At 34.8% G+C, this 16,741-nt stretch overlaps 1 protein-coding gene across 2 annotated transcripts in view; it reads left to right on the forward strand.

Annotated features, from left to right (window-relative positions):
- The window catches only part of REDIC1 (regulator of DNA class I crossover intermediates 1), a 74,847-nt gene that overhangs the window by 55,741 nt on the left and 2,365 nt on the right, over nucleotides 1–16,741 (forward strand). For both annotated transcript variants that reach the window (XM_074403078.1, XM_074403079.1), the window contains 2 exons: nucleotides 4,202–4,265; nucleotides 11,445–11,527. In XM_074403078.1, the coding sequence (XP_074259179.1) occupies nucleotides 4,202–4,265; nucleotides 11,445–11,527 (147 nt within the window). The remainder of the gene's footprint in view (nucleotides 1–4,201; nucleotides 4,266–11,444; nucleotides 11,528–16,741) is intronic.

Genomic DNA, 16,741 nt, shown 5'->3' on the forward strand with positions numbered 1-16,741 from the left:
TGAGACAAGGCAAGTCCCTTCTATCTATGCGCCTGTAAAAAAAAAAAAAAAAAAAAAAAAAAAAAAAAAAAAGTAGTTACTTCTAAGATTCAATGGGGGTGCAGTCATTTAGATTTCAATGTGCTATGTAGTTTTATATATGTCAGAGCATTGAAACATCTGTAAACACTGGTTATGTAATGTTATAATCCCTTGCCATAATGAGGGTGTAATTTTTACAATAGTGCTAGGAACTTTATGTAGTTTATTTCTAATCTACAGGAGTCTGAGTCACTAAAGTCTTCACAGCAAAAGAGACTGAAATTTAGAGAGATTAGATAACTTGTTTGAGGTCACCCTTTCAAGATAGGAAAGCCAGGATTCAAACCACTGTCTTGCTGACTCGATATTTTCAACTATACTGTTTTCCCTTTTTCCTTCAATAAATATTGAGTACATATTATGAATTGATTTAAAGCCACTTACTGAGTATCTCTTGTATGCAAGACAATGGGGATAAAATGGCCCTTTGTTCTTAAGATTATAATTTAATGCACTAGACTCTGCAAGGTACAGAGATGAAAGGACTTGGAACCTGCCTTTAAGAAGTCTTTATCCAGTGGCTAGTCAGAGAAAAAAATATAATGCATTTAGATAAATTGCTTGAATTGAAGTTTGTATTGGGTTATTAATAAAAGACGCTTCTAAGTTTCCTCTGTAAACGTAAGGAAGATGTGATGGAGGTAACTTTTGAGCACAGTATCAATAAGTGGTTTATAAAATGATGAAACTGGGAATAAGCAACAAACAAAAAACAAAGATGTCAGAGTATAGCCTGTTTTAGAAATTTCAAGTACCTTGTTTCATTCTAGTTATTGTTATAGCTACTATTTATAATACTAATTATAAGGAGTGCAGGAGTGGCCAAGGTAATTCTGGATAATAGAAAGAGGTAGGTCATAAATGGCCTTGTGTGATATAATTCTTGATTATTAAAAAGAGATCCATTAAATAAACTTTAGCAGAGGAATAATGATGACATCAGAGTAATAAAAAAGTTGACACTAGTAGCAATGAGGAGGGATTTGATAAGTGGAACAACTCAAGTTAGGGGAAGAAATAAGGAGAGCTTGAAGTTTTGCAGTAGTAGTAAGGATGAAAGTGAGAGAAGAGATTGAGATCTAGAATTTGTAGTACTCGGTGACTGGTGATTAGTTAAGAGAGAAGGAAGAAATTGTGGAAGACCTGGATTTATTTATTATTTGGGTAAATGGGTAGTTGATGCGATTATGCCACTGAACAAGACTGGAACCATAGGAAGAGGTGGCAGGAAAGGTTAACTCTCCAACAAAATTCTTTTTTTTTTTTTTTTTTTTTTTGTAGAATGTGCCCTTTTTAATAAACTAGAACTGCCACTGTGAAATGGCTTCCCAGCCAAGGAACACGTTTCCTAACATCCATCCATGTACCTATGGCCATATGGTTAGATCTCATTGATGAAATGTTAGGAGAAGTGATGTGCATCATTTTAGGTCAAGGCTTATAAGAAAAGGGAATTATTTTTCCATGCTGTCTTTCTTTTGATGGCTAGGTGGCAGTGAGGCCCCAAGGGGTAATGGAGCCACAAGATGGAAAGGACTGGGTCTCTCAATCACTACATGGAGGAAAATTGCCTGCTTACCAGCAACCCTCACTTTAGATTATTACACAAGAGAGAAATGATTGTGTTTGGCATTATACATTTTGTGATATACTTCTTAAAAATAATACCTAGCATTACTCTGATTCAGAGGAGGAACAGATTTCTGAGAGAGATAAGTTTGACCCACTGAGCTCACACGAGGATCTTCTGAAAAAAACCTGTGATATATGTGGAGATGCATAGTGGTCAATTATATATACAGGGTTTGAGATCAGAAGAGATTTTTAGCCTTTAATTAATATGGGATAATTGACTACATCCGTGTGTATGATTCTTGAGAGAAAGTGTATAGAAGAACGAAATTTTTCAGATGCCTGAGAAAGCACAACATTTCAGATTGGAGGGTGTGCAGTAGAAGAGGAACCAGAAACAGGCTGAGATTGAGCTACTAGAGATTTCTGAGGAGTACTAGAAGAACAGTGTCATAGGAAAGAAAAAGGAGATACTTTCAAGGGGGAGAATGTAGTTAGTAGTGATGGATGCTGACTTGTTACTCCTTTAAATAATTCGTATTTTCCCAAATATGAATAATATAGATGTATCCTCTAAAAAGATGAATTATCAACAGAGTATAATACTTCAAAACAAATTCTGTTTCACAATACCTATGTCAAAAACCTGGCAGCTTGAATGTAGCTAGAACCAGTCAAAAAAGAGAAAACCCCATTGGTGTAGCCCAAAAGGAATCAGATGCTATGAGGAGTTCTTTGGGTAGAGCAGGTGTTGGGACTTTTAAATTGAGATGCCTGCCCATGGGCAAAGGTGCAGTAGAACCCTGAGTAAAATTAGGTTCTACCAGAGGGGCCAAGGCAGGAGTCACCAGTGAGATAGAATGAAGGGATAGGAGCAGAAAGAAGGCTGGGTTGCACCTGCCCACTGGTTAGGTAAAATTAAAACTGGTAGATTCTGCTGAGGAAGAATTGATGAAGAAACATATGGGCTAAAACAAGCTAACAGAAAAACCTCTTGGATGGGGACATGTGGTGTTCTCAAGAGCCTTTGGTGGGAGTAGAAGAGAAGAGGAAAGAACAAAGTATTGGAAGAGTATAATTAATTTTAAAGAATTGGTAGAGGAATAAAGTTTAAATACAGTTGTTAAAATGGGAAGGCAATCACCAGAGAAGTGGAGACATGGAAGAACAAAATTCAAGAGTGATGATGTCACACTGGGAAACCTGATCAAGATGGGAAGAAATGAAATAGCCATTCTATATAAAGTGTATGGAGTGAAACCCACTTAGCAATGAACATATTGAGTATGAATTTATATATTGAATCTTAATTCTTTTCAAGATTGAAAGAGTATTAAATTATGAAGAAAAAATCCATATCATTTACAAGAAACATATCTAGAATATAATAAAGGTTGAAAGCAAACAAATAGGAAAATAGATACATTAAGAAAACATATATAATATTGGAGCAAAGACCATATAAATGCAATAAAAAGCACATTCTGAAAAGAGAAAAATAGGAGATATAGCTTTTCTGATCCATAGCATCTATAAAATACTGCTAGGCATGCATTGTGAAGGCTTGCCATCCTGGAGGATGGAGGAAGCTCATGAATAACTTAGTGTCTTATCCTTTGGGAAGATCATTGCTGTTCTCTCAAACAGATCGTTGGAGTACAGGCCTGCCTTGGGGTCTATAGAGCTTTCTTGAAAGTTTTGTGTTCTTGTTGCAGGTTTGGGGCTTGAATGTGTCCTGTGTTGAAGAGAAAAGATTTTTAAATGATAAAATAGTGGGGTTAGGGAAAGGGTTCTGCTCCATGTAGTTATTCAGGCCCTAAACTAGTGGCTTCTATTAATAAATACATTGTTATCAGAGAGCAGAAGGGAAAAGGAAGTGGAAGATTGTAGGGAAGATTTTTATGGACCAGGACCCGCAGTAGTTTACATTACTTCTGCCTATGACCAGAACTTAAGTCACATGTCTAAACCAATTCCAAGGGAGGTTGGGAAATATACTCTAGCTGTATGTCCAAGAGAAAAAGGAGTCAAGTTTGGCAAGCAGCTAGACAGTTTCTCCTTTATTTTGTCTATCTATAATGGTATATCCTACCAATAGAGAATATATAGAATAAATTTCTATAAGCCCATGGTATATTTGCAAACATGATTCATATAGTAAGCCCTAAAGAAAATTTAAGAAATTTATCTAAGGAGAGCTCTAACTTAGGGAATTAAGTAAAGAATAACAAATTTCCAAATTGCCTTACTATGCTTGTCTGTCTTTAGCCGTATTTTACTATGATTACTAGAAGCTTTTTCATTTTGTCAGTAATTCATTTCTTGGCAAGTGTCTATTCTGTTCCTTATTGTTTTTAAACCAATTTGAGTTTCATTTTATTGTTCACCACAGACTATTTTTTCTTTGTGGTTTTAAAATAAACCATGTTGAACTGAAGTAATGTAAAAGAAAAGTACTATAAAATGAATCGGTGGTGTAAATAGGGTAGATATAAGTGAATATTATTATGTATACTTAGGAATTGTTAACATTTTGATTTTCTCCTAGATTCTGATAGAAGAAGGAAGAATGTGTTCTTTAAAAAGCAGGCCAACATCTACTGAGAAAATCTGTCAGTATAACAGTATAAGTTAATTTTATTTTATATGAAAAACTAACAAATAGAAATCAGTTAAATTTTAAGTGATCTTTTATTTGTTTGCCAACAAATATATATCCTAGATATTTTAGTACCACTAATGCAATTGACTCCTTAAAATCACCTTTATATTTTCTTAAATATACATAATGAGTACATTAATGCATATGCACAATTCAGCAGATAATAAAACAGATAAGCCTTGTATTCACTAGATAGCTTACGAAACAATACATAATACTTTGGAAGATTTCTTCAATTGTATTTCATATCCTGCCTTCTAGAGGTAACTATTATCTTGAATTTCTTTTTTGTTATAACACAGACTTTCATTGCTTTACTTTGAACTTTGTACGCATTAATCCAGGTCTATATGTTTTCTCCAACTTCCTTTTTTTTTTTTTTTTTTTTTACCCAGTATTATATTTCGTGGTTCATCCACTTTGAAACTTGTAGCTCTAGTACATTCATTATTTTTCCTGCTATACAGCATTCTATTGTTTGAATATATCACAACATATGCTTCTTCTAACAATGGATATTTAGGTTGTTTTGAGTATTTTCCTATGATGAACAATGCTACCTGGACTATTGCTGACATTTCTCCTTGCACACATATATAAAATGTTTCTCTAGGATATATTTCTGAGAGTAGAATTGCTGGACATATGATATGCACATGTTTGCAACTTCAAGGTAATGCAAAATTATTTTCCTAAATGGTTGTGCCAGTTGTACGCCACTTAATAAGGCGTAAGAGTCTTAGTTGTTACATGTTTTCACTAACAGTGTCTCAGTCTTTTACTATTATTGGTAATCTGATAGCTCATTGTAGTTCTAATTTCTATTTCTCTGATTACTTATTAGGTTAATTGGCCGTTGATGTTTCATTTGTGAAATGTCATTTGCTCATGTTCGTTTTCTGAAGTTTGGTTGTCCTTCTGGGATGTGTCTATATCTCATCCTATATGTATTTTAAGTGTCCTCAATGCTGACTGCTTGTAGGGTTGTATGTATCAAATACTTCATATTTGAGTGATCTTTTAATTCTATACTGTCTTTTTACAGACAGAAGTTTCATGTTGATCTGGTACTCTTTTAGGTATTCTGTGCTAGCATAGTCCTTTATGTTATCTAGTCTGATGGAATACCTTGAAACTTTTTATGATTTATGTTTTTTAATATATAAAATACTAGTCCAGTTTCTTTTCTTTTTTTGCCTTTGGACAATGTTTTTTTTCTTTTTTATAATTTATGTCCTGGGGTACATGTGCAGAACATGCAGGTTTGTTACATAGGTATACATGTGCCATGGTGGTTTGCTGCATCCATCACCCCATCATCTTCATTAGGTATTTCTCTTAATGCTGTTCCTCCCCTATCCCCCCATCCCCTGATATTCCTCCACTAGGCTCCCACCCCCTCAACAGGCCCTTGTGTGTGATGTTTCCCTCCCAGTGTCTATGGGTTCTCATTGTTCAACACCCACTTATGAGTGAGAACATGAGGTATTTGGCTTTCTGTTCTTGTGTCATTTTGCTGAGAATGATAGTTTCTAGCTTCATCCATGTCCCTGCAAAGAACATGAACTCATCCTTTTTTATGACTGCAGAGTATTCCATGGTGTATATGTGCCACCTTTTCTTTATCCAGTCTATCATTGATGGGCCTTTGTGTTGGTTCCAAGTCTTTGCTATTGAGAACAGTGCTACAATAAACATATGTGTGCCTGTGTCTTTATAATAGAATGATTTATAATCTTCTGGGTATAAACCCAGCAATGGGATTGCTGGGTCAAATGCTACTTCTGGTTCTAGATGCTTGAGGAATTGCCACAATGTCTTCCACAATGGTTGAAATAATTTCCACTTGCATCAACAGTATAAAAGCATTCCTATTTGTCCACATCCTCTCCAGCATCTGTTGTCTCCTGACTTTTTTTTTTTTTTTTTTGAGACAGAGTTTCGCTCTTGTTACCCAGGCTGGAGTGCAATGGCGCAATCTCGGCTCACCGCAACCTCCGCCACCTGGGTTCAGGCAATTGTCCTGCCTCAGCCTCCTGAGTAGCTGGGATTACAGGCACGAGCCACCATGCCCAGCTAATTTTTTGTATTTTTAGTAGAGACGGGGTTTCACCATGTTGACCAGGATGATCTCGATCTCTCGACCTCGTGATCCACCCGCCTCAGCCTCCCAAAGTGCTGCGATTACAGGCTTGAGCCACCGCGCCCGGCCCGTCTCCTGACTTTAATGGTCACCATTCTAACTGACGTGAGATGGAATCTCAATGTGGTTTTTTTCTGGTTAGTCTTGAATTCTTTTTTCATTTAACCTTTTAAATCAACTTGCTTAACTCCAAAAGAAAAGTTTCAATTTTTATTAGGAAACTGTTAACTGTCTGTATTAATTTAGTGTGAATTATTATCCTACTGATGTTGAGTAGTCTTATCTAAGAACATGGGATGTCTTTTCTTTAATTCAGCCTAGTTTTTTATATTTAGTAGTTGCTTAAAACACCTTTAAGCACTTTCCTGAAGTTTTCCTCACATAGATTCTGCATGTTTCTTGTTAGATTTATCTGTTGTGCTTTTTGACACACACACAGCTACTTTAGCATGAATATACATCCTGTGTTTCTATATTAAGATTCTGTATTTGGGGCTTAGGCTCATGTTTTTTTCATTTTACTAAGAGGTTTTTTTTTTTTCTTGTGAGGTAGTTTTGATGAGTCAGTAATTTGGGAGAGAATGATTTTTAGCATCTGTGGGAATTATTATTAATTTTATCCATATGTCTTTTTGCATTATTGTTGCAAAAAGGCATGCCACATAAAATTTATCTTCTCAACAGTTTCCAGGTATACAATACAATATTGTCAACAACATGCACGTTGTTGCGCAACAGACTCTCGTCCTGTCTCTTACACCCCTAAACAACAATTTCTTATCTCCCACTCCCCCCAATCCCTGACTATTACCATTTTACTTTCTGTTCCTATATTCTACTTATATACCTAGCAAGTGAAATCATGTAGTATTTGTCTTTTTGTGACTGGCTTGTTTCACTTAGCTTAATGTCCTTTAGATTCATTCACATTGTAGTATATAACAAGATTTCCCTCTTTTTCATTGCTGAATAGTATTCATTTGTATGTGGATACCATATTTTCTTTATCCATTCTTTCAATGATGGTCATTTAGGTTGTTTCTGCCTCTTGGCTATTATGAATAATGCTACATTGAATATAAGTATACAAATATCTCTTCTAGATCCTGCTTTCATTTATTTTAGATATATACTCAGAAGTTATATTGCTGGGTTATATGGTAGTTCTAGTTTTATTTTTATTTTTTTAGAAATCTTCTTATTGTTTCCATACTTGCTGCCATTTTACATCCCTACCGGCAGTGCAAAAAGATTCCAATTTTTCTACATCCTTGCCAATATTTATTATTTTCTTTTGTTACCCTAAGAGGTGTGGTGGTCACCCTAAGAGGTGTGAGGTGTATTTCATTTTGATATAGATCTTTTTAAATGGTGAATTATACTAATTGATTTTCAAATTTGGACCATCTTAGCATTCCTATAGTAAATTTCATTAAGTCCTTATGTGTTATGATTCTTTGCTATTCTTTTTATTCTGTTGTTTTAAAAAATTTAATACTTTTTAATTATAAGATTTTTGTATTGGTATTCATAAGTGAGATTTCCCTGTAGAGAGAGTGTGTATGTGTATGTGCTATCTTTATCAGATTTTGATGTTGATGTTATACCAGATACACAAAAGTTTTAAAATGTACATAAAGGCAAAAATTGAGGCCACTTGAAAGCCTTCTTGGAACTTGAGTCTTTTGCTTCTTCTCTATCCCAATTTCACTGCTTTATTGCAGATCATAATCACTTCAAACTTATTCAGTTAATCTTATAACTGACTTGATTTTATTGTCTCACCTTTGTTTAATTCATCCTTAGGTGACATCATGGATGATCTAAAATGTACCTCCAATAATATTTCAAAATATTTGCACATTCTTTTCCCTCTGTCCCATATGTTTTTCATCTTGCCTCTGAAAATTGTTTATGATTGAAAACCTACTCTCTATATTTGTGTTTTCTATATAAATTGTCACCAAATCTCTTTCCCTAGAGTTCATCACACTTAGCTGTCTACCACTTTTGTATCTTCTGTGATGTTACGTCTTATTTTGTGACTTAAAAAAACTTATATCTTTCTTCACTAAAAGATTCTGAACACTTTGAGGGTTGTGACCATGTGTCCCTAGTAACTATGACAGTGCCTTACATAAAGTAGTTACGCTTTAGTTTTCTTTAAAAATTTTTTTTCCATAAGTTACTGAGGTACAGGTGGTATTGGGTTACATGAGAAAGTTCTTTAGTGGTGATTTGTGAGATTTTGGTGCGCCCGTCACCCAAGCAGTATATACTGCACCATACTGGTAGTCTTTTATCCCTCTCTTCCCTCCCATTCTTCCCCTCAAGTTCCCAAAGTTCATTGTATCATTCTTATGCCTTTCTCTCCTCATAGCTGAGCTCCCACATATCAGTGAGAACAGACAATGTTTGGTTTTCCATTCCTGAATTATTTCACTTAGAATAATAGTCTCTAGTCTCATCCGGGTCACTGCAAATGCTGTTAATTAATTCCTTTTTATGGTTGCATAATATTTTATCATATATAGAGAGCACAGTTTCTTTATGTATTTGTTGTTTGATGGGCATTTGGGTTGGTTCCGTGATTTTACAATTGTGAATTGTGCTGCTATAAACATGTGTGTGCAAGTATGTTTTTTGAATAATGACTTCTTTTCCCGTAGATACCCGGAGTGGGATTGCTGGACCAAATGGTAGTTCTATGTTTAGTTCTTAAAGGAATTTTCATCCTGTTTTCCATAGTGGTTGTACTAGTTCACATTCCCACCAGCAATGTAGAAGTGTTGCCTGTTGACTGCATCCACGCCAGCATCTGCTTTTGGTTTTTTGATTATGCCATTCTTGCAGGAGTAAGGTTAGGTATTGCACTGTGGTTTTGATTTGCATTTCCCCAATCATTAGTGATGCTGAGCATTTTTTTTTTGTATGTTTGTTGGCCATTTGTATATCTATATCTTCTTTTGAGAATTGTCTATTCATGCCGTTAGCCCACCTTTCAATGGGATTGTTAGTTTTTTTTTCTTACAGATATGTTTGTGTGCCTTGTAGATTCTGGGTATAGGTCCTTTGTCAGATGTGAAGATTTTCTCCCACTCTGTGGGTTGTCTGTTTACCCTGCTGACCGTTCCTTTTGCTGTGTAAAAGCTCTTTAGTTTAATTAGGTCCTGGCTATATATTTGTTTTTATTTCATTTGCGTTTGAGTTCTTGGTCATGAAATCCTTGCTTAAACCAATGTCTAAAAGGGTTATTCATGTTATCTTCTAGAATTTTTGTAATTTTGGGTCTTATTCAAAGCATCCAGTTTGATACATTTTCAGTATCTGCTTAATATTGTTAGATCAGGTCTTAGGTTTAAGTTCTTAATCCATCTTGAGTTGATTTTTCTATAAGGTGAGAGATGAGGATCCAGTTTCATTCTCCTGCATGTGGCTAGTCAATTATCCCTCCATGTGGCTAGTCAATTATCCCTCCATGTGGCTAGTCAATTATCTCCTACATGTGGCTAGCCAACCATTTGTTGAAAAGGGTTTCTTTTACCCTCTTTGTTTCTGTTTGCTTTGTTGAAGATCAGATGTCTGTAAGTCTTCGGGTTTATTTCTGGGTTCTCTATTCTGTTCCATTGTTCTGTGTGCCTATTTTTATACAGTGCCATACACATTCCATGCTCATGGATGGGTAGAATCAATATTGTGAAAATGACCATACTGCCAAAAGCAATGTACAAATTCGATGCAATCCCCATCAAAATACCACCATTATTATTCATAGAATTAAAAAAAAAAATCCGAACTCCATATGTAACCAAAAAAAAAAAGCCCACACAGCCAAAGCAAGACTAAGCAAAAATGACAAACCTGGAGGCATCACACTACTTCACTTCACAGTCTACTATAAGGCCATAGTCCCCAAAATAAGTGTTTACTTGTACTTACTTTTGTTTGCATGCCCTTTTCTGCACTGTTAAAGGTGAGAACATTCATTCAACAGACAGTTTTCTTTCTTTCTGATGACTGTAGATTTATGGTACCTATGGACTGAATGAACCTTACTGGGGTGAAATACCCTTAAATTCTGTTGTTAGTAGTAATATCCTACCCTTCACTTTTGTGTAGTCTGCTTTCTTTTGTCAGGGATAAACCTGCTTTGTGGGGTATAAATTTCCTTCTAGAATGATGAAATAAGAGTATCAGGAGTATCAGAGTTCAGCTAAGTTCTCCTCTGCCTCTCCGCTGACTGAAACTAGATTCTATTACAGAGAGCATTAATCATGGCCTCAGGTACTCATGGTTTATTGCATATAGGAGGACATGTAATCTGGTATGTGTTGTTGTTTCATGTTCTGCAGCCTTTTGCTTCTCTTGATAGCCGACCCATTTTCATAGACAAGGGAACAGGAGTGGTTGAAGCTATGGTTGCTCTTTGTAGTTTAGACATAGTAGAGAGTCATGATCTATATCCCAATCTCATTTTAAAACTTTATTTGCCATTGTAAACTAACAATATTAAGCAGATACTTAAAATGTATCAAACTGGATGCTTTGAATAGGTTTTATTCACAGGGTTTGATTGCACAGTAAACTTTCATTTACTAGATTGGCAAATGTCTGATGTGTTAGGACTTAATAAACTTGGATAACTCTTCCTTCCCTCAGGTTAACACTTTAAATTATTTGTTCATAAAATATAATTCGTATGTTGGAAAAATCAATCCAATTTCCTCTATTCTGTTTTCTTCACTTACATTATATATGCTTATTTTATTTGTGGATATAAATCTTTTAAGAGTAGAATAAACCCATAAACTCTGTCAGAATTGTAAGGTGCCAAGTATCCATAATTTTAATTAATTTTGTCACATTTTAAAGTGCTGTGTGTTGTTACCTAAATTTGTTTTATCAGCAGATAACTCCTGCTTGGGATATGTATGTTGTTGAGTATTAATAAATACAATTATTCATGTATTAAACTTTATTTTTCAGCTCTTGATTCTGCACAGAGTAGTGGGTCTACCAGTTACTCTCCAAGGCCAACAGAGAGCTGTTTCAGTTCTAGTTCAGATTTGGTAAGTTATGCTTGTTTTGCTTATTAATTTATGCTATATTAATAATTGTTTTTCTCATAGTCTAGCTTTACCTTATAAAAATGTTGAGTCAATAAATAGTGGAAATAAAAATTAATATAAACAAAAATAGTAACAAAAGTAAACAAAAATGTTACAGCTATTTAAAAACATAGGAAAGAAAAATGTAAATAAAAATAAAATAAAAATGTAAATGAATACCATTCCTCACATTTATAAAAATAATGCTTTCATTGCTATTTTCAAAACACTTTTTATCAACATATATATGTGTGTGTGTATACACACACACACACACACACACACACAAACACACACACACACATTTTGTGTGTACAGTTTATCCTTGAACAATACAGGGGTTAGGGATGCTGCCCAGTCAAAAATCTGAGTAAAACGTTTGACTCCACAGAACTTAACTATTAATAGCCTACTGTTAGCCAGAATCCTTACTGATAACATATGCAATTGATTAGCACGTATTTGTTTGTTGTATATATTATATACTGTATACAATAAAGTAAGCTAAAGAAAAGAAAATGTTATTAAAATCTTAGGAAGAGAAGATATGTTTACTGTTTAAGTAGGAATAGATCATTGTAAGAATTGTAATCCTCATCATCTTCACATTGAGTAGGATGAGGAAGAGGAAGGAGAGGCAGTGTTGGTCTTGCTGTCTGATTGGTATCAGAGGCAGAAGAGGGTGGAGGAGGTAGAATGTGAGGCAGGCATACTTGGTGTAACTTGATGGAAATACATCATTATTTCTGTCTGACTTTTGATTTTTTGTTTCTCTAGTTTGTTTTTACATGGCACCAATCCTTATTATACTGTTTACTTTAGCTTCACAGCCTGTATCATAAAAGGGTCTATGTCATGAAAGAAGTCAAAAGGGTCTTGAATAATCAACACTTATGCCAGATTGTCTGTCAGTTTGTTTTCTGGCACTGCTTCTTTTATGTCTTCTTCCTTGTTGTCTATAACTGTTGTTAAGTATTCATCTCCATTAAGTTGTCTTCTGTTAATTCCTCTGGTGTTGTCTGTTAGCTCTTTAATTTTTCTAAGTTCCATTGAAACCCTTCACCTTTCACCTTTTTTTTTTTTCTGTATCCACAATCTCTTTCATGATTTTCTTAATGAGTTCTTGTAAATTTTATGAAGTCATGTTAGACATCTGGAACTGTTTTCTCCTAAAGGGATTTCTTTTCTGAGTCTTGATGACTTTCGTGGCTTTTTCTGTAACAGTAATGACATCTTCAATGGTATAATCCTTCCAGACTTTTATGATGTTCTCTCTCTTGGGTTCTCTTTCATTTCATTGACCATCCTTTCCATAGAGCACAATGTATAATGAACCTTAAAGGTCAGTGTGACCCCCTGATCTAGAGGCTGAAGATGTGCTTGGAAACACATAAACTACTTTAATGCTTTTGGTGTTGAACTCATGGGATTCTGGGTGACCAGCGCCATTGTCAATATCAAAATAACTTTAAAAGGCAGTCCCTTACCGGAAAAGCACGTACTGATTTCAGGGACAAAGCACTGATGGAACCAATTCAGAAAAAGGGTTCTTGTTTTCCAAGACTTCTAGTTGTGTTACGAAGAAACTAGCAATTGGTGTTTATCTTTTCGTTCAAAGCTTCAGGGTTAGCAGCGTTATAGATAAGGGCAATCTTGCTCATAAACCTGACTGCATTAGACAAAACAGTAGAGTTAGCCTATTCCAATCATGCCTTAAATTCTGGTGCTTGCTTCTCTTTCTTACTAATAAATAACCTATGTGGCATTTTTTCCCCCTGGAATAGGGCACTTTTGTTCCCATAAAAAACTTGTTTAGGCAGATACCCTTTTTCCTCATTGATTTTCTTTAATGGAATCTGGGAATGTCTCTGCTGCTTCTTGGTCCACAGAAGCTGCTTCTCCTATTACCTTTACGTTTTTTAAGCAAAACCTATTTCTAAAATTATCAAACCATCCTTTGCTGGCATTAAATTCTCCAGCGTTAGATCCTTCACCTTCTTTTTGCTTTAAGTTGTCATAAAATGGCTTCACAAATCTTGAATCATATTAGAGTCTAAAGGTCTGCCTTTCTCATAGCAATACTGCACCCACATAAAAGCTACATTTTTAATACATCATTAAAAGGTATTTCACAAAAAGTACATTTTCCTTCACAAGTTTCCTTTTCTTCTTTTAAAGAACTGTACTTAAATTTAACTTTTACTAGTGTATATATAAACTCATGCAAATGAGGCCTTAAGGAGGAGGAGTTGACTGTCTTTCAGTAGCGTGTTCTCAACATTATATTACAGTGTTCTCTATTTGTTAACTAGCTTCATTTCCTGAAATAAAAGAGCAAGTAATGCATCTCTAAAGGATCCTGCTTAGATTTACATTTTAAATGTGTATACAGAAACATATTATGATAAGTACTTATGAACAAAGATAAGAAATATCACTTAGGTGGGCATGGTGGCTCATGCTTGTAATCCCAGCATTTTGGGAGACTGAGGTGGCTAATTGCGTGAGCCCAGGAGTTTGTGACCAGCCTGGGCAACATGGCAAAAACAAATACAAAAAATTAGCTAGACATGGTGGCGTGCGCCTGTAGTCACAATTACTGGGGAAGCTGAGATGGGAGAATCACCTGAGCCTGGGAGTTTGAGGTTGCAGTGAGCCGTGATTGTGCCACTGCAATCCAGCCTGAGCAATGGAGTGAGACCTTGTCTCAAAAAAAAAATTCACTAAATAATGTGTTGTCAACACTAGATTACAAGGTTATCTATTTGTTAAACAGTTTAATTCTTTGAAAGAATATAACTCAAATTGCATCACTAAAGAAGCATGTTTAGATTTAACTTTTATTTTTATTGATGTATAAGATTTGTACATATTTAATCGGGGTATAAAATACTTTGTTACATGACTCGAATGTGTAATGATCAAGCAAGAGAATTTAGGATATCCATCACCTCGAGTATTTATTTCTTTGTGTTGGGACCATTTCAAGACTTATCTCCTAGCTATTTTGAAATATACACATTTTATCAACTGTAGTCACCCTAATCTACTATTAAACATTAGAACTTATTCCTTCTAACTGTATATTTGTACCCATTAACCAACCTCTCTTCGTCCCTCCCACCCCCTGACACCCACACCTTTCCCAGTCTCTGGTATCTCTATCATTCTACCCTCAATCTCCATGACATCAACTTTTTTAGTTCCCATATGTGAGTGAGAACATGTTTTATTTGTCCTTTGGTACATGATCCTTATGCTGGATTTATATATCCTAAAATGACAGGAAACTGCAGCTGCAGATCCCAATTTATAGTACACACCAAGCAGTTCCAGCAGTTAATGAATGTCATGACTTTTTTCTGCTTCTTGGAAGTGCTGCCAGCGTCATTAGTGGCATTTTATGTGGCTCCCCTGATGTTATTCAAGGTGTATGTTACTGCACTAAACATAGTGAAAAATATGCAGGAACCACAAGAGGTCACTTTTTACCAATGTTTGCAATTTACTGGAGAGACCGCAACAGCAATAGGACGTGGCTATGAAATTATTACAGTAGCACAGTATGTGTTACAGTTAGTTTTATGCAGTCATGATTGAATACTGCATATTTGTTTGCACTTCTCTATGTTTGTTTACATTTGTCTTGGTTATAAATGTGCCACTTAATGGCCTGTGTTTGTGTGAATAAATTTTGATAAATTTTAACTTTTCATAATAGACTCATGCATATTTTACAGTAGTAAATTATAAAATTAACTAGTATCTACATATATTTTATGTATTCATGATATACTTAACTTTTTCTTATGTTTTTTGAAATTTCTCAAATTGTCACAAATCTTCAGAAAGTTTTCTAATATATTTATTAAAGAAAAATGCACATATAAGTGGACCTGTGCAGCTCAAACCTGTGTTGTTCAAGGGTCAACTGTGTATACACACGGTATATAATACATAAAATGAATATAGATAAATTTTGTTTCTTTTAAGAGGCCATTTAAAAGAACCCATTCAGAGTAATTAGAAATGTAAAATAACCAAAAATAGATTTAAAAATAAAGTCTTTAGGTTTAGATGTGGAAAACTGTAAAATGTTATTGAAATCTGAAACCAGAATAATTGTAGTGACAGTATATTCTGCGTGGGAGTTCTCCATTGTTGATACCTCACATGTTTAAATGGAATTCTCCTTCATTCACTCTTTCATCTTCATTTCATCTACCTTTTGTCTCTAATTCATCATCCAAGCGGCCCTTGCTAAAGACACCAATGACTTCTTTGTTGCTAAATTTATTGGATACTTTTGAATTTATCTCATAAGAACTCCTAATATTGGTATAAATGATTATTTAAAAAAAAAACATTTTAACTCTTCACTTTGTGATAACACATTGTCTTGTTTTTCTTCATACTTCTCTGAATGCTACTTTATACCTCTGCCTACTTTTCCTCTACTCTTCCCCCTATATAAATGTAATGTTTAGAGTTTGACACAGGATCATCTTCTTCTGTTAATCTGCACTCTAAACCTTAGGTGATGTTGCAGATGCCAGTGATTTTTTTTGTACTGTCTGCATGATGACAGTTCTTAACCTCATTTTTATTTAGATGTCCAATTTTTCGTTGAACATATTTTTGATATTTCATAAAAATCTCCATCTCTTCATTCCTCAAACTGAATACCCCTGATCTTCTCCACAAATAAGTTTTTCTGGCATTTCCCATTATCAGTAGATTCCTTTTCTGTCTACCCACATGTTCATGTCAGAAACTTAGTACTTCACTTTGTCCTTTCTGTCTTGTCTGCCTCCTTCAACCAGTTCATTCTGATACTTCATCTAATCAGATCAATGTCTTGTCTTGAACTATTGTGATTGTTTCCTAAGAAATATATCTACTATCACTCTTGATCCACTTTCTTCTTGTTAGCAACTATCATGATCTTTTGCAAACATAAATTGAATCATGTTATTTTCATATGCAACTCTTCAGTGGATTCCTATTTTACTTTAGTATCAATATTTTTTACAGTGACTACCGGCCATGTGCAATATGACCCTGGCTAACACTTTTAATTTCTGATAGTGTCCTCCCTCTCTCATCCTGCCCCACATTACTGACATTTCACTTTCCTTAGCTTTTCAGTGTCTTTTCTGCTTCAGATCTTTTATA

Source organism: Saimiri boliviensis, chromosome 7 (assembly GCF_048565385.1).
Source record: "Saimiri boliviensis isolate mSaiBol1 chromosome 7, mSaiBol1.pri, whole genome shotgun sequence".
NCBI classification, from domain to species: Eukaryota; Metazoa; Chordata; class Mammalia; order Primates; family Cebidae; genus Saimiri; species Saimiri boliviensis.